This window comes from Biomphalaria glabrata, chromosome 4 (assembly GCF_947242115.1).
Source record: "Biomphalaria glabrata chromosome 4, xgBioGlab47.1, whole genome shotgun sequence".
Classification (NCBI taxonomy): Eukaryota; Metazoa; Mollusca; class Gastropoda; family Planorbidae; genus Biomphalaria; species Biomphalaria glabrata.
Genome location: NC_074714.1, coordinates 50,194,714 through 50,213,520, shown reverse-complemented (window position 1 = coordinate 50,213,520; position 18,807 = coordinate 50,194,714). Strand labels below are relative to the sequence as shown.

At 33.3% G+C, this 18,807-nt stretch overlaps 1 protein-coding gene across 7 annotated transcripts in view; it reads right to left on the bottom strand.

Annotated features, from left to right (window-relative positions):
* LOC106073515 (cilia- and flagella-associated protein 54-like) overlaps positions 1–16,468 on the bottom strand; it is a 68,498-nt gene extending 52,030 nt beyond the window's left edge. For 5 of the 7 annotated variants that reach the window (XM_056027723.1, XM_056027726.1, XM_056027727.1 and 2 more), the window contains exons 1-22: positions 16,192–16,468; positions 15,913–16,018; positions 15,636–15,779; positions 13,590–13,761; positions 13,225–13,283; positions 12,673–12,816; positions 12,215–12,328; positions 11,633–11,734; positions 10,552–10,861; positions 9,904–10,016; positions 8,932–9,064; positions 8,113–8,198; positions 7,172–7,309; positions 6,176–6,253; positions 5,010–5,148; positions 4,385–4,518; positions 3,955–4,056; positions 2,148–2,331; positions 1,933–1,964; positions 1,576–1,740; positions 1,174–1,356; positions 947–1,039 (exon numbers count right to left, since the gene is read on the bottom strand). In XM_056027723.1, coding sequence (XP_055883698.1) covers positions 947–1,039; positions 1,174–1,356; positions 1,576–1,740; positions 1,933–1,964; positions 2,148–2,331; positions 3,955–4,056; positions 4,385–4,518; positions 5,010–5,148; positions 6,176–6,253; positions 7,172–7,309; positions 8,113–8,198; positions 8,932–9,064; positions 9,904–10,016; positions 10,552–10,861; positions 11,633–11,734; positions 12,215–12,328; positions 12,673–12,816; positions 13,225–13,283; positions 13,590–13,761; positions 15,636–15,779; positions 15,913–16,018; positions 16,192–16,388 — 2,928 coding nt within the window. In that variant the 5' untranslated portion in view covers positions 16,389–16,468. Of the gene's footprint in view, positions 1–946; positions 1,040–1,173; positions 1,357–1,575; positions 1,741–1,932; positions 1,965–2,147; positions 2,332–3,954; positions 4,057–4,384; positions 4,519–5,009; positions 5,149–6,175; positions 6,254–6,924; positions 6,940–7,171; positions 7,310–8,112; positions 8,199–8,931; positions 9,065–9,903; positions 10,017–10,551; positions 10,862–11,632; positions 11,735–12,214; positions 12,329–12,672; positions 12,817–13,224; positions 13,284–13,589; positions 13,762–15,635; positions 15,780–15,912; positions 16,019–16,191 lie in introns of all 7 variants that reach the window. The other 2 variants (XM_056027728.1, XM_056027729.1) reach the window with 2 other exon arrangements.
* Positions 16,469–18,807: the final 2,339 nt, after the last annotated feature.

Sequence of the window (18,807 nt, the reverse complement as noted above, 5' to 3'; positions counted from 1 at the left end):
AGTAATGAGGCACTGGATAGATCCAGATGGAGAGCAAGCATAAATGAAGGGTCCTGGATTGCAGATGGCATAAAAACCAGAGGTAGAAAGAAGGGTGAAAATGCTATAAGGTCTGGTGATTACTGTTATGGCATGATTAGGAATTAATTATTTGTTTCGGAAATAGGGGAAGTTTTGACCTAGAGACAATGACGTGACTAGTAAAAACAAGACTAGGTTTTAGAAAAAGTGAAATATCAGCCGATGTAAACAGACTACTTCCAGGACACCTTAGAGATAGGAAACCTTTTATGAACGTATACAGTTAGCTGACATTCAACGGTTCCCTTGGTTACTATTAAACTTCTTGTTCATCATTCAGTATCAGTGTCAACTGACTTATATTGATTGTTCTGCCTTTCGCCAGTGTTATTGGATTTTGTTGAGTGTTACCTCCATTTGGTTATTAGCATTAGACACCAAGGAAGCACTTAACATTACGGATGCCCAACCTGTAACAGCAATAGTGTATCAAGGATTAGTCTCTTTAGTCACAAGAGAAGTTGCAAAGTGAAAAGATCATCTCTCGAGACCACAGATTTACCAGACTTGTATGTGAACATCAATGTCTCCAGAATAGGTCTTCACAGTATAATGAAAAAGTGCTATGTGTCATTCTACAACTGAAGGAGGCCAACAATAGGTCTAGGTCACTATAAATCTAAAAAGTATGGGTAGTAAACATGAAGTTAGCTCCTGCATTACAGCAGGGTTTTCACTCCAGTGATTTTCAAGTGAGGACAGTCCTCAAACAAATGGAGATGATGATGAAGAGGAGGAAATTTGCAATCAAGAAGTTTGACCTGAACTTAGACATGAAAGGACATCAGTCTAGTGACATTGTACATGGTCAAACCAAAAGATTCATAAATTACAAAAAGAAAAAAAAAAGCAAATGTCTACTTACTCGATCATCAGTTCCTGGAAAATTAGAATCACTGAGTCTGGCCTTGACATTTGGACCAGTTGCACATCTGGCATAGATACTATAATAGGCCACCTGTAGTGTAGATAATCCAAGGTAAAACACTCAAACAAAAAAAAGAGGATCACACACACAAACACACAAATGTGAAACAAATGAAAACAAAGATTATATATACAAACTAGAAGACAAGAAATAGAAAGACTCACTCTTTCTCCAGATTCTGGGTTAAATGGTGCAGGCTTGAATTCCATGCAAGTGGCAGAACGAAACAATAAAACAGGAGGGGGAGGTAACTTAGAAGGCTTGACATCATTCTCATTCACCTGAGTATTTTCAGAGTAAATTTTTTTCTCTTCTTTCTGAACTCTCTGGACATAATTGATGGCTTCCTAAACGAAAAATAGACATATAGTAGACAGCTATTGCTAAAACCTTAGGTATAAACATGTACTAATGATTAATGAATATAACTCTTGTTTAAAGAGAACATTTGTTTTAAAGTTGAGATTTGACAAATGTACATAGTATTGTCAACGGCTGACTAATTTATTAGGAAATCTTTTTCAAGAAAATCTCATCTTAATATGATAAAAAAAAAACGAATATACTTCTAGGAGTTTCCTCTGCTCCTGAGTTGCTGATTGATCTCCTGCCAAATGTACAGATTTTTGTGCATAGAGCAAAGCCTTGGACAGTAGATTTTTGTTACACTGGCTACTTAATTCATCCAAGTCTTTGATGTTGCCATCTGTCTCCTCCTTCAGGACTGCACTCTATAGGATGGCAGTTAGTAAAAACTTTTTAAAAATTTGCTTTCTGATTTTCATAAAGCTAAGAAAAATGCTAATTAAAAAATCCTCCTAACATCATATAAAAAACACAGCTTTTGCACAAATATGTAGAGTTTAGAATCTGGATTGGTAAATGATGAAATTAACCATTTTTAATAATGTAAGTAAACTTGCCTTGTTCTTTCCAGCACTTGCTCTGTCTTTGACTAAAAAATGACAAAAATAAGGATTGTTTTTATGACCTAATAAAAATAAAATTCTGGTCTCATTTCTTATTTGATTTTTTTTCTCAACAATATAACATACCTCATGAAATAGCTAAATTTGAAAATGTGCATTTCAAACAAATAAATGAATAAAACAAATTTCATATTATAGTTTGACCTGACCTGATTTAGGGGCAGATAATTTCAAGCAAACTCTGTGATACATTATTGTAAGTTCTAAAAACAGATCTTTGACAGTATTCCACATAGCTTTCTTTGAAATTTTCTGTCCACTCAGCGAGTTCTGTCTCTCTTGATCATCCTCCCTTTTTGTAAGTTGACTTGCAAACAATTCAAAATTATGTTCCTGTTATTAGAACAAAGAAAGAAAATTATCAATACAATTACCTTTAATTATGATAAATAAGACTATTCTAAACTCATAATGTACGCTGTGTCAGGCATTAGAAATTGAAAAGGACAGGCTTTGAACTTTGCATATAAGGACAACATAAAATGTGACCTATTTAGTTTAGGGCTAAGATAGGAATAGAGGATAAATCAACAAGTCACTGAGTTGACATTGACAATAAACATCTTTGTTATATTTACTGCTTAGCCTTTTACAATAAAACCATCTAGAGATGGATGGGAGAAATAAGACTGAATACTATCTTTATATTATTAAAAGTTGAAATTAGATTTCACTCTCCTATCTTTTATTTGTGGAGTTATGTTTGTATTGTTTTACTAAGTATAGAGCTCAAATACCAGTGTAAGTCAGATGCTGGCAGCTTGAAGAGAAGTCTAACAATGACGTAAACAATCCAGAAAATTCTTAGTACACTCTTATAAAAGGGATGTAGAGCTAGCTATAGTATTCTTTCGTGGTCAAGTTCCAATATTATTCAGCATTCAGTATTCTTTAATGGATATTTATTAATCATCAGTATCTTCACTCACTATGCTTTACATATTCACTATATGTCAGTCAAGTGATTATTTTCATAGTACAAGTGATGTATATTTTATTATTTGTTCATCACTGGATTATTTTTTTATGGAAACATTAAACTCAAGGAAAATATATTCTGCACTGTGTTTCTTCAGTTTATCCAAGTAGTGTTTCACGTATACCTAGAAACACCTTGGAATCCCAAGATGTCATGTAATTTAACAGAGAGAAACCAGAGTTTATGAAAACTAATCAGTACATTACAATAGAGTCCCACTCTTGCATACCAGAATGAGCAATGAAACTTAATTTCAGGGTGGTACATAAGAAACAATGACATCAGGAGAATAGTTATAATATAAATGAAAATGTTGGCTCATGGTAAGAAAGTCTCAGTAACAGCCAGTCCTGAGAAAACACAGCACCAAATATTTAGAATAGAAGGAAGACCAAATTGAAGCTGGATTTATGAAATGAAAGCAACATTAGCTCTAGATCTTTGACCATATTTTCTCATAATCCCTCTCTAGTAAGAATAGAAGGATAATTCAAAGTTAGAAAAGTTTTTTTAAAACATTTGAAATTTCATTTGTATATAAGATAGAATTAGTAGCTGGAGCAGGCTGAAGAAATAAAAACTGGAATAGATGCCTAGCAAACAATGGCTTCTACTGCATTAGATGTAGCAAATTATACAGTTCCCAACTGGTTTTGCAGGATCATGTAAAATACAGCACTCATCCTAAATCTTCAGAATTGAAGAAAATGCCTTATTAATAGCAGGAATGGGGATGATTGTAATTACCTAGCCAATGATCCTGAATTTTGATTCAGAAGACTTTTTTGTGGGAATATATATTTGATAGGTAGATCTACCACACAATAAACCTACTAAACTGTGGTCACCAATACATGTTATACAGACCCTAGACCCTACGGTACTAAAGATGAAATTTACTTATATTCTACTGATACAAGGTGTTAAAGTACATCTGGCTATTATAAGATGTAACAATTAGAATGCACTTATCATACCTTCATCCAATCCACATCTGCCAAACTTTCTCCATCATCAAGAGCAACAGCTTGAGCAGCCTCACTCAGAGTCTTCAGTCCAAGGTCAAGGATGTCTCTTGCCTGATGAGGAAATAATATTTGAAACCCCTTTATTCTTACTAGTTCTAATCAATGGTGAGCCCAAATTTATTTAATAAAAGTGTAAGTAAAACACCTTAACGTTTGTGCCATATACATAAGTCAAGCCTCAGTCTAATAAATGAAGTATAGCCCATGTCATTTATATTAGTCAAGCCTCAGTCTAGTAACTAATATCAAGCCTGAATCATTGATCTGAAGTCAAGCCTTACTCATGTAAATAAAGTCAATCCTAAGACACATATCTGATGTCAAAGCCTGAGCTTAAAGTCAAGAATCAAGTACCTAAAGTCCAGTTTAACTCAAATACCTGAAGTAACTGCTCTTTGTTAGATCGTTTTGATCCATATAATGTTAGATTTGAAGCTCCAATGGGCTGATAACTCTCGGATGGAGTATCAATAATGTCTGTCAATGTTGTCCTTGAACCCTTCAGAGTTTTTTCTGCATTCAAATTTTTATAAGCAAATTTATTTTTATAGATTTGTAACAAAAGTTTACATTAAAATAAAAAGAAAATATATGTATTATTAATTCCTTAATTGCACAAATAGTTGTCTAATTCTTCTTATCTACTCTTTCATAAGTAAAAAAAAAAAAAAATTTTAATATTTCTTTTACGGAGTTGGCACCAGATACAATAATTTTAGCTTTCCCAACATTTGTCAGATAGGTTGCCCATTTAAGTAGACTCAGGGACTGGGTCATTAAAAAAAACATTGTGCAGGCTCCATTACATTTCAAACCCAGAACATTGAGTTCAGCAAGTACCCAACCACAACAAGTCCATTAATACTTCCCTCATATGAATAAACTTTCAATTTACTTCATCTGCTCAATAAAACTTCAAGTCTTTATTACAGAAGAAAAAATACTCTCAATTTGAACATAGTATCAGATTGTATTATTCTATAAACTAGTAATATATTTTTTACCATCTACAATCTCAAGCTGGGCACTGCTCTCATAAACCATAGCCAGTCTCAAGACAACTTCTGCAGTCAAGACAGGATCAATAAGACTTATATTACTCCAGGTGATGGCTCGATGTGCTACTTCCAAAAGATAAGTCCACTGAAACAAAACAATGCAATGGGTTTTTTTTTAGTGATTTACTTTAGGTACAATAGAAACTCTGGCAATTTAAATACATAAGTGTATAAAAAAAAAAAAAAGGAAAATAAAGCCAAATTTTTTTTTCAGAAAGTTTTAAAATTTCAACTTATTCTAGTGAGTCTAAGCCAAGTTATTTTTTTATTATGCTTTATCAGTTCTTTTTTCTCCAAATCAACCATTTCCCAGTATTCACCATGCTAGTAGCACCTAAAAAAAGTGCCAAGATGTCACATGTTTTAAATTTTATCTTACAAATGAGATCTTCCTTCTAATTGTAATGCTTCACAAGAAATGTATTGGCTATTTCAAAGTTTTTGAAACGAATGAAATTTTTAAGTTCACCCAAAGTATTTACATCTTTATAGACAATTTCACCAATTTTTCTCAAGACCTGATTTTTTTTTTCTATCAGTAGTTAGTTTGACGTTGAAAGATCTCAAAGTAATGTGGATAAACATTTTTTTGGTAGGAATTCATGCCAGTTTCATAAACTGAAAGATGCTCATTGATACAAAACTATCTTTCGATCCCCTATTTGTTTAAATGATTTATTTTTTATGTAAAAATGAAAACAAAAAGGATCACCAACTTCATTTTCCTAATTTAAAAAAATCAAGCATATGAAATATACAATAAGAGATTTAAAATTCTATGAAATTATTTTATATTTATATTATATAACATAATTTATAAATAAACAAAATTGCTTAACAAAAACAAACAAAAAGACATGCTATATAAGTGATACAAAGACTGAAACAATAACAGAATTTAAAATTGTACTTCAAGGAATTTATGTGAAATTTAACACTAAAAAACCAATTAAGTTACAAGAATTGAGTCAAAAAGTGATATATTTTTAAAAGAAACAAAGTGGGTACAAGAAATATTTTTCTTTGGTGAATGTAACCAATAACAAAAAAGAAGTGCCAACTCCAAGTTGAAAACATCCAAAAACATTAACCAATTTGTTGTGTAAACCAACCCCAGCATTGATTTCAGAATTACTAAAACTTGTTATATCCTCCTCCTCAAATATCAAATTGGTTTTTGAGAATCTCAGCTGGAAAAATAGAAGCATCACAGACTTAGTTCAGAGGTCAAAGTTCATGTAACGAAAATATATTTGTACCTAAAATTCTGACAGTTAATTAAATTCTTTAAAGTGTTTAAAGGTATCAGACCATATGATCTACAATGATGTGAAGCTCATCTGTTGTTATATGGCCAGCACAATGTCCGACTACTTTTACTTCCCCAACGTATCTCAGGTACCAATTAGAGTTGGGGGAACAAAGGGGGCTAAAAATCCTGAAATTAAAAATCCCAGTCTTCACCAGGATTCAAACTCGTCTTCCCTTGGTTTCCGTACAATCTGACCACCATGCCCTCAAAAGTGTTTTATCTATACATTATATTTCTATTGGTTAGTCCCAATGTACTTTAATACTATTGCTGATTTTCATACAAAAGGTTAGTCACCATAATCTCTGCTCTTGGGTTACACTTTGATTTATAAGATCCAGTTTACAGTCTTTAAACAATAAAATAAAGAGAAAGAGAAAAGAAGAAAAAGCAATATAGAGCAATTTGGTGATGATGTAATAGAACCTAAAGAAATATGGAATAAAATGAAAAAAGAAAGATTGAGAAAGATTTTCTTAAATAAATAGAGAAAATAAGCTTTGTCAAGAATGCTCTATGTTAAATTGACAAAAATATTAATTACTTTACCTTATGCTGGCAGTGCTATAAATAAATGAGCATAACCTTTTATTTTACAGTTCTAAGAAATGCACACAAATTATTATAATCCTATGAGTTTTAAAATACTTTGCTTATCAGTGCTTCTGTATTTTGTACACCAGATGCATCAATTTACATTGATTTACGAAAATCATTCCTCATAAAGTTAGTGGTAAAAGTGGAAGACTTATTAGACTTATTTTACTGCCTTTAAGACAGATGTAAGAAGCCAAACCTTGTTAGGGTTGTCCATCCTGTTTAAATACTTGACTGTGTCTACCGAGCCTGTTTGATATTTTTGAAACACGGCTTTGCATTTGCTCCAGAGGAATAATGCAGCATCCACCACGATGTCAACTTCCACTTTATCTTTCTGAACAGAATAGAATTCAAAGAGTTAATGTGCAAAAAAATATTTGGATCACAAGTCTAAATTAATGAAGCAAAAAAAAAACAACAGCTGGCTGGGATAACATTTAAATATTGCTCATTTTGAGAAAGAAGCAAATTCAATCATAAAGCATATCAAAATTGATTAATTTATCAGAATTTTAGATTATTACACCTTATAAAATACAGATGTTACTTCAAAAAAAAAGATGATTATGTCATATGCCTGTCCCCAGGTCAATCTAGTCATGTATCATATTCCAAAACTCCTGCAGGACAGCAGGGGATTGGGGCATGCAAGGTTCAAACCTGTGACCATCAAAGCAACAGTCCAGTAGCTCTTCCAAACACAATTATTCAGTACAATTTAAAAATACACTAGTAACTGATTGATATTCTTCTTCTCTCAATTAATATACACTACCACATTTTTTTAAATTGCTTTTTAGCATGCTTTGTGTATTTTTTGTGGACCAGTGGGGGGGGGGGGGTATCTGGGAAAATGTTTCCATGCAGACTTTAAAGTGCTCAGCAAACACAACTTAGCTCTAAGTCTGGTTTTAAAATTGACTTTGACTCTCAGCCATACATCCAATATTGAAGCTTTCAATAGCTACCGGTACTCAAAAAAAACAAAACCATCTTCTAGACTGTTATAATAAGTATCAGTATTTAGGATTTTATGACCCCTGCTTTTCAGATGTTACATCATATGTAACAGTAATCTTAATGCCTGTTTGAAAAGAATTCAGTAAAGTAAAAACTTTGGAAGAGTATGTATCTAACCTCATACTGGCCCTGAACTATGTTTAACAAGCAGTCTGCAACACGGAGTAACTCATCTCCCATAATCACTGATTTCACTGATGCACCTGAAACAGAGCAAAAAGAAATGTTTTAACTTTTGCTTTGCATGATTTGGATGTTCCTAATGATTTTTTAATTCTAGACAGAACCTCCTCCAAACTGGTGGGAGGTTGGTGGGAGTGGACAGGATTTGAATCCTGGACCATCGAGATGACAGCCCAGAATCATGGATACCACACAAAGCAGCCATCTCGTCTTGATACTGACCTTTATTTTAAGAACTACAAAAAAGAACATCTAAGAAAACCAATAGGACGTAATTATCTTCTCTTGTAAAGAGCTTTCTGTTGTTTAAAATAATTATAAGATAAAACTGAATGGAGAGCGATGGTCAACAGATCATGTGTGATACCCAAGTGGTCCAACAGACCAAGGGGCAGCTGAAGATGAAATAGAAAGATACAACAAAAGTTGTATTTTAAGATGAATAGATTATATTTGTTAAATTTATCATTTGAATACATTTTCAAACACTTTTATTTCACAAAAAATAACTCTTAATTGAATAATTTTTGTCTAAAAATTAGAGTGTTGTTATCATTGAAGCATAATTAAGTTTTATTTTAAAAAGTCATGTAAATAAATTTGTTTGTGTTGTTTTTTTTTGTTTTTTTGTTTCATGCTTCAGGTTGAAGATTAATGGCTGCGGCAATGGTTTCAAACCTGGAACCCTTGTTACGACATTCCAGAGTGCTTACCACACAACTAGGCAGCTATTTCAACAAACTCTGAACTCACTTGAAGGTTTGACTCCTGTTTTCACACTTTCATCATCAAGTAGTCTCCTCCCTTTTCTGTTTAGCAGTTTGCACATTGCAGATAACAGTTCTAGAACTCTTTCATCCCACAGAAACTCTTGAGAACCACATTCCTAGAGAGCAGCATCCAGTTTGTATCAAGTCAATAAATGAATAGCCCCAACATCTCAGGAAGGCTTATAAGGCATTATATATATTTATTTAGAAAAGGTAAAAAACAAAATGCAATATCAATCAAGGATTAAACTAGATAATAAATGGAGTTTGTGTTATGCACAAAACTTGTATGCCACCCCTGTGGCTCAGTCATACTTCAGTCATTCGGTTAAACACAAATTCACACCTACACTCCATAAAAGATTTTTAAAAGTTTTCTCCTTTTTAAAAACATTTATGCCATTTTTGGAAGACCAATAGAAGGTTTTGTAGAAGGTTTTGTACGTACAAAAATTATAATTTTTTAATAAATTTCGTTTCTTTCACTTGACAATGAAATGAGACACAAATTTAAAGCTAAATTTCCTTCTTCTAAATGTATCACAGTGACCACTATATAGAAGCATATACAGTATAAATTTTTTAATCTTCTTTCAAAAAATGGTGTAGTTAGGTTTCAAAACAAAAATACTGCACCTATTTTTGAGCATGATTCAGGCACAGATAAAATCTTAATAACAATAGTGTTTTCAGTTTTAGATATCTAAACATAACAGATAACAGAATCTTATTTTGTGGTACACAATCATGCAAACAAATAAACATGTTATTAAAATGGTTTTTGTGGCTGTGCATATAAAATACATACTTAATTCTTAAAAATGAAAGTGCAAGAATTCTTAAGTCCAGAAATGGCTGTTGAATCTACAATCACATCTATCTTTCTGTACTGTCAGATTTAAATTGTTTTCAGAAGTGTGAAAGCCTTAAACATGTTTGTAAACTCAGGGCCTACCTTGATTTTCTGAAGCACTGGTCCTAATAATATTTCAAAAACATCAAAATGCTCGTAGCTGTATGTTAGTTTCAGCAGCTTGATCACAGATTGTAAAGGAATGCTTTCACCTCCTGAAATAACAAAACAAATTGCAAAATGTTTGAATGTTCAAGTCAGAGCTTCCTTAATACTAAGATTTAGATTTATTTCTTAATGCTAGTATGCTATTATAAAAATGTATCTAAAAGAAAAGTAAAGTTTCCCTTTCAGACCTTGAGACCTATGGGACAGATGATGTTAATGTCATCTGTTTCTTAGGCCAACGGTTAATGAGCAGGGCGTCAGGTGGCCAGCACAACGAACACCGCTTTTACTTTCCCGAACTAAAGTCAGGTACCCATTAGAGCTGGGTGGACTCAGGTATTTTAAAAGGTATTTATGCATTCTTTGTTGAAACTAGATTGCTATGATTTCTTAAGTCTATTTTCCAACATTATGCTTTTACAGGGTCAAGTGGTATTGCTTTGGATTGTCATCACAACGCTCTCAGGTTCGAACACTGGACCCTGACAGTCTGCAGGAGGTTTGGACTAGGACATAATATAATAACCTTATAAAAACTTTAAAAAGAAAAAAATAAACAACTGATCAAACTTCTTATTTTACCTCTGGTTGCTATATCTACAAGTGATCCTTTGTCAACTACAGTAGCTAATGGAGAGTTGCCTATCAGCATCTGAGCCTTGGCGCCAGTTTCATTGTTGCCTGCACCACCTGCTAATATTTCCTGGGCAGCCATCAGCAGCTCAGCAAAGACATCCAGTATTTCAGGGTCACTGTCTGAAGCAGCAGGCGATGGGTGAAATAGACGACGATTACTGTTGCTGAGTGATTCTAAAATGGCCAAAAACTGAGCTGAACCGCCATCAAACAACTCACCAAGCAACTTTTCAGTGGGTGTTCTCGGCCAGGGAAGCTAAAGCAAAAAATTATCTTTTTTACTTTTTACTACCTTGTAATTAACAGCTACCTATATGTAGTATCTCAATCCCCAATTAAACTTAGGTAGTGTACCCCTTCAGACCCCTTGGATGGCTGCCTGGTCGTGCGGTTTTCGCGTTGAACTGTCATTCATATTTATCGATGGTCCTGGGTTCAAACCCTGCCCGCTCCCATTCCCCCTTGTCCTGCAGGAGGTTTGGACTAGGAAGTAAACTATCGTCAACTCTGAAGGAACATCCGAAACATGTCAAACATTTTACAAACAGACAATGCAATTTCTGGGGGCAGATATGTAAACCTCATCTGTTTCTATGCCTGACAGCTAACGAAGGTGTCATGTGGCTAGCACAAATGCCTTTACTTCCCTAACATATGTTAGGTATCCATTATTAGAGTGGTGGACTCTGGGCATCCCAAAAAGTTCTAAGTTCAGTCTTCACTAAAATTCAAACTCAAGACCTCTCTGTTCAGAACCCAAGCACTTCACCACCCAGCCACCACAACCAACAACCAACCCATAATTATGATAATTATTTTTTTTTTACATTTCAATACATTTATCATATTGCACAAAAAGAAACATTTGGAATACTTTTAAGTGTCGATTGACACACAAAAATGTAAAAACTAATTTAAAATGTTAATTGGCACATTCATTGTCTTTCTGTCCAGAAAAGAGCCACAAGTTTAATACATTTTACTTAAAAGTCAGCAAATTACTTAATCTGTTCATCTAAACGCTTACATTGATAACTTCCTTTAGATTTGACCTAGATCTTGGCCTAAAAACTCCTTTAGGTTTCCTTCTAGACTCAAATACTGATCTTTTAAACACAATAACAGCCATCTGATCAAATATAAAACATATTGCTTTAAAACCTAAAAAAAAATTAAAATCTTAATTAATATCGTTTAGCCTGTTATTTAAACATTTTATAATTAAATGAATATAAAATATTTTATAAACTCTACTACAAAGTTCAAATTCAATAGTTGTATTTCTTAATAATAATTAAAAAAACATGTTACGATTATAAATAATCAGTACATTTTTTGTAACAAAATAGGTGCTCGTACTCAGTGATAGATTGCCTAACTTTTAACTACTAAGAAATTAATAATAAATGTTAAAATACAAGAAAAGTAATCATTTTTTCCCCACATTAAAAAAGGTGCCGGTACCATGTACCGGTGCGTACCATAACAAAAAAAGCACTGTATATGATTTTATATTCTGTACAATGGGTATTTTTTTTAAATAACTCAGAGAGACATTGATCAATGGTTGCAACAAAAACATTGTGTTAGACTGAATACAAATCTTCACCCTAAGTGTTGCAGATCTCAAACTTATTTCTTTCGAAGGTGAACTTTTGTGGCAACTTAATGTTTCAAGCTGACTAATTTCATTGATCTTCAACAAGCCTCTTTTGGCGAATTTCTGTGAAGAGAATGAAAATGAAGATTTAGCTCTTTCTCTACAAATCAAAGATACCATCGTTGATTTGACCCCATTAAATTAAATTTGGTTTTATAAATGTGTATTTGTGTTACATAAAAAGAGCATGCATTCTCCTATAATTCTATACCAAAAGTAACATTTTCTGATTATAAACAAAAAGGTTATTTAAGTTTAATCATAACAGGGTAGAATGTACAAATGTGAAATATGAACAATTCTGTCAGAACATGGAAAATAATTACAAAGATAAAGAGTTAAAACAAGATCAAAACTATCTCTTAACTCATAGGTAGGGGTTTAGATTTTTTTTTACATTAATTTACCTCAGCTTGATCATCTGCTTTGCAGTCATAGTAACACTGGCAGACGGCAGCGTACAGAGTTGTCCTCCATGCTAAATATTTTACAGTCAGTAAAGGTACTGAGGACTCCATGGTAATTGAGGCCCATAGAAGATATTCCAAAACCTACAAATATTCAGTTATTTTCTTTTTAAATTGTGGTTGTTGTTGTTTTTAATATGAATGGGTTTTTTTTTCTCTTAAAAACCATTTTGAAATTCATAAGTGATATTCTGTGTGACAGGTGAAAGTTTTGCCTACTTTTTAATTAATTTTTTTTTATTTTATAGAATAACAAGGTGATCATGGTTTACACAGACCTTCCTTCCATGGAACAGTACGAGGAAAAAGAAGAGAAAGTAGACAGATAAAGCGATGGAAAGACAATATGAAAGAATGGATGGGTCAGGCAAAAAACAGATCTTGTGTAATATGGTATTAATTATGACTTTTTGTATTTTTTTTTACTTTTACTCTTATTTTAAAATATATGTTAAAACTTCTATCTAATGTATTACAAAAAATTTGAATTACCTTTGCCGAAAATCCAAGAGGCATGAGATATCGAGCAACAGTGTAAATGTGAATAATACCTGAAAATAGAGTATCATATGATAATATTAAAATGTTATAATATTCACAATAGTCCACAAACAAAATGTAGACATCAAATGTCACAGATATCTACAGTAAACAAAATTATATATGTCTCAGTTAAGAAAGTTCTAAAATATTAATGGCCAAAAAAGAATTGTCTTATAAAAGCATTAATGTTTCTTCACAGCTATTACAACATTACTTTATAACTGTTTTAGCAGTACTTTTACTTAACACTTAAGACAACAGTACTATTACTTGGGAACAATAACAACTATTATTAGAAAGCTAGCTTATGTTACCATTGTACACAAGCCAACACAGTGATTCTCTGGGAAGCATGACTTGTGTGATGAGCCTCAGAAAAGATAACACTTGAAGGCATTTTTCAAAAGACTGCTGTTTGATTAGCCTTGGATCACTCAGTGTTGTCAAGTGGAAGACACAAATACTTTTACCCAGCAGAGCTCTGAACTGTTAAATTGTTTTCATAAATAGTAAAAATGCAATTAAAAGGTTTATATATGTTAAACTCAATATGACTCAATATAAACTCAATATGATAGATTTGTTATGTCTGCTTGGTCATGTGGTATGTTCTCAGATCTTTCATCTCATCTCAATGTTCCCAGATTTAAACCTTCCCTGCCACCACTCCCAAGCTGTCTTGTGGGACATTTGGACTAGGATGTAATAACCTTCAATTCTGAAGAAACAACCAAAACATGTAAAATAAAAGTAAAGGAATAAGGGCAGGCCTTGCTCAACTCATTTGAAAGATTTTTGTGGGGGTGAATATAGACGGCAATGTCAGATCTAAGCTTGGTATGTCAGATCTAAGCTTGGTAGGTGACTTTACAAAGATGGAGGTCAGTGTTTCAAGTCCTGATTGAGGCTAATTTTCTTCAATAATATTTTTAATGAGAATAGTATTCTAAATGATTGCCACAAAGCTTTAATATTCCTTTTTTCCTAATTTTTTTTACAAACAAATGATATTCTGACATTTTTGTCTTTGCATATTTATATTTATTTTTACCAAATGACCAATAGGTTACCTATATTTTACCTTTACCTTTACCTATCCCTTAGTCTGTTGGACCGTAGGGACACCAGGCAAGATTCGTTGACAGTCTTTCTCCATTCCTTTCTGTCTTTTGTCTTAGTTAGAACCTCTTTCAATGGCAGGCCTGTCCATTCTTTTATGTTGTCCTCCCATCTCTTCTTCTTTTTCCTGGTACTGCTCCCTGAAGGAAGGTCTTTGCGAGCCCTGAAGATCTTGTAATATGGCCATAGATTTTAAGCTTGCGTTTTTTTACAATAGTTTGCAGGTCATCCTGTTTCTAACCTCTTGGTTTGTGATGCGTTCATTGAATGTGATACCTAGGATCCTTCTGTAGCATCTCAATTTCATTGTTAAGATCCTCCTCTCTAGTTCTACAGTCAGCATCCAAGACTCGCAAGCATATAAAATGTGGCCATGACCAGGGAGCGCATCAGTCTGATTTTGGTGCCGAGGGCTAAGCCCTTGTCTTTCCATATTATTTTAAATTTTGAAAGGGCTGCTGTGGACTGTGCTATTCGGGCCAATAGTTCGGGTTTCGTTCCCTCATCTGAGACAATAGCTCCAAGGTATTTGAAGCTGCGAACACTAGTCAGCTTTTCACCTCCAATACTGATGCCCCTTTTAAAGCCCTGTTGGCTATTGGTCATAATTTGTTGTTTTTTTGGCATTATGCTGCGGAAGTCTTGTCAATGTGCATCACCAGGTCAGCTAGTTTTTCTTCTGTCCCTGCTAGGCCAACAATGTCATCTGCAAAGCGCAAGTTAGTCATTCTTCTTCCTCCAATCCTAACAATACCTTCAAAGCCCTATATATTTCTATATAAATAGTTGTGTGGTATGTGCTTCGGATTGTCATCACAATGGCCCCTAGTTTAAATTCTGACTGTTTCCATACACTACTGTCCTGCAGGAGATTCGGACATGGATGTAATAATAATCTTAATTTCTAAAAGAATGTCCAAAACTTACTAAACAATCAACAGAAGTAATATTTCTTCAGTTAATAACTGATTTTGTTTTCAGTCTAAAATAAGATCGAAATATGTGTTTTGACATTCCTTAAAAAAGAAGATAATTTCATCCTATCTAGTCATAGAGAGACTTAAATTATGTCCTATGTAGTCTACTAAGTCAATGGTTTCCTGGCTGATTCAGGCAACCCATTCCATACTCTAATGACACTAGGGAAGAAACAGCATATTAGCCAGAGGGCCATACAAGATAGAAACTCCTCATGTTGGTTGATATGCATTAAAAAATTTTTTTAAACTTTAAGAGCTTACTGTCAGAGAAACACTGTCTGCCTTCAATCCATCAGGGACATAAATATGTGTAAATGTATCAACATCCACAGTATCTCCAATGTTTATGTTTGCAAAACCTTTTAAATACTTTTCATAGCACTGCCACAATGCTAATTTGTACTCCTGTAAACAAAATTTAACAACTTTATGAATACAAACATTAACCAAAAAATCAAACTTCATACAGGTTTGTATTTTAATCCAAAGAACAATAACACTAAAGATGAAAATGCTTTATTTGCAGTCATGCAATTACCTTTATGCTAAGCAAATAGTCACCAATATCCAGAAGTTTTTCTTGAAAGTATGTAACTGGAAGTCTGGGTTCATATTTATTCCAGATTTCAAACAACGAACCAGCTCTACAAAATAAAGTTATAAAGCCAACAATATTGTGAATATATTGATAATATATTTTTAATTTTATGCTATAAAAAGTTCTATATATTTTTTCACAAAGTTTTCTAGATATAGAATCTACATTTAGTAAGAATCTATTTTACATAGAACCTAGTCAAATTATTAATTCGCCTACAGCTTTTTCTTAGACTCGTCGCCTTCGTTTCTGATTAGCCTGGAAGTTCCATCTTTTTTAAACTGACTTGTAAACAAATTTATTTCTTGATCTAAAGCTTGAAAAACTGGATTTGGTCGATCGTCTCTTGTATAATATGAGCTTGGTAGACCTTTTGTTACAGCAGATACTGCTGCATTCTGTAAAATTGATGCCATTTTATTATCAGCAAATTATTTTAGTTGTTTATTTATCGACTGTGGGGCTGACATGTTTGAGATCTCTGCGAACTAGCGTTGCTAAGTAAAAAGCGGAAGTGCTCGAAAGCATTATTTTTCTTTCGCACTTTAATAGATACATAGTTATTTATGATATTTTTAGATTAAAAAGTAAACTTTTTTTTTTTCAATTTTTATAATTAAAAATATACTAGTCAACCGGCGGCGTAGCATACGCCGCTATTTTGCTGGGCCGGCCATAGTCCACAGCAACCTATCCGACCGAAGTGGGCCCCACACTTTCATAGGACCCGCGATAATTCTATGTGTAAACTATTAAATTAAACCATTTTATAGCTTATAACAGATTTCTCGAGGCCGCCTGATTTACCAGGAGCTCCTGGAAATCTCCTGAAATCGCAAAATATATGAAAAAGTCATGGAAATCTCCGGAAATTATAAAAAATCTTTTGAAAACTCATACAAATCTCATGAAATATATAGACAAAAATTGTCATTTTGGGGTGTCATTCAATATGGAAAACGCCAATCCTACGCGCGATAAATATAATAATAATAATAATCTTTATTATCCGTAAGGAAATTTGCCTTACAATTTGTGCATTACACCAAACAAAAAACATTATAACTATAAGAAACCAAAGTGTACATTCACACCAGACTCACTCATAATTTACATGAGTGCCTCAAACTAATGAAGAATTAGGCCTACTTTAGTTCAACAATTCTCGTACATAGATTGAAACATTTGTTAATTCTTGCTATTGAGCGTGATCTATGTAGGAAATAGAATTTTCATAATACACTGTATGACTTCGCTACACGCAAGGCTCGTAAAGTTCGTGGGAAAACTCTATCCGCAGAAATAAAAGAGTGATCTTTCCTTTACTTCTTCTTCTCGTCCAAACTCTTGAGCGAAGAAGAGAATTATATATATAATATATAGATTACGCCTACATTGGCTTAGTAGTTCTAGCAATTCAGTGCTACAAGTCAACGACCGACCAACAATATCTACCCTAATATTGGGTTCTGCTAATTAGCTGAATGACAAGACTTCTTCTTCTTCTTCTTAGACTATGATGAACAAAAAGAATGAAGACTCAGCAAGCAACTCCTTGATTCAAAATTTGAAAAAAAAAACATTTACAAAATGAGTATCTCTCCATATAAAAAGAAAAATAAAGTGGGGCCAAGAGAATAGAATGTCACAGTAGTTCTACAAATACAATTAAAGAACACTCATTGCCGGTTTATTAAGTTGTAGATAAACTGTTCAAAATAAAGCAACACATTTAGATGAGCTTCAACGGTACAATACATTTCTGGGTATTTTTGTTGTTATCCCCCTTTGTTTTCAAGTACTTCCATGTTTTTGTTGTTCACTAATTGTACGTAATTGACACGGAGTGCTTTTAACATCGACCTGGAGTCCCGGAAAAGAAGGCGGGAGTTGTTGTCTGCTGAAGTCGTTTAAAAACATACACAGACACTCAAACACAAGAACGTCATTTCATATTGACAAAAAATAATTTTAAAATTATTTCTATCATTCGAACGTACATAAACGTTGATTAAGAGTTCAATCAATAACATATGTGTATTTTCAGTGGTACACAATGGGCTGGAAAGAAATTCTGTGTTGTGTTACTCAAAAATAATTATAGTTAAATGAGAAGGGTCGGTTTCTAATTGAACCGTCTTTGTTCTTTTAAATTCTCTGCATATTTTCGTGGGATTAAAAAAATGTAAATTTCCATTACCAATAAATGAATGTTCTGTATGATTGGTGAGTATTTAATGAACAAAATAAGGTCTTGCTGAATATAGTAGGCTAACTGTGTTGCTTTCAAATTATTAACTTTTACTCCTTGTGGTTTATCCCCCTTAGCGGGTAAGTGACCTTTTCAAGGCGTAAATGAAGTGACCATCTGAGCTCCAGGTAAATACTGACCATTGTATAAACAGAAAAGAGTGCGCTCTAAATGTTATTATTTTGGAAACTTCGTGTGTAAACATTCCAACCATTCACATGCATTAGTAGTCACTTAGTAGTAAATGACTTTGTTAGAGCACTGACCTAGTCTGTTATAACAGGTCATTTATTGGTCAGACCTAGTCTACTATACAAGCTGGATCCATTACTATGTACTGAATGGGTTTATTTGGGTAATGACCTAGTCTAGATATTGGTCCAATCAAATGGAAATTCAGTTTGTCTACAAATGACCACCTCAGCGTAACAACAGTAACAGTAACAATATAGATGCAAATACGAACAACATTCACACACGAAACATATGCATACAATAAAATAAAATACAATACAATAAATGCTGGATTAGTTACTAAGTACTGAATGTATTTATTATAGATATTGACATAGTATGGTCAGACC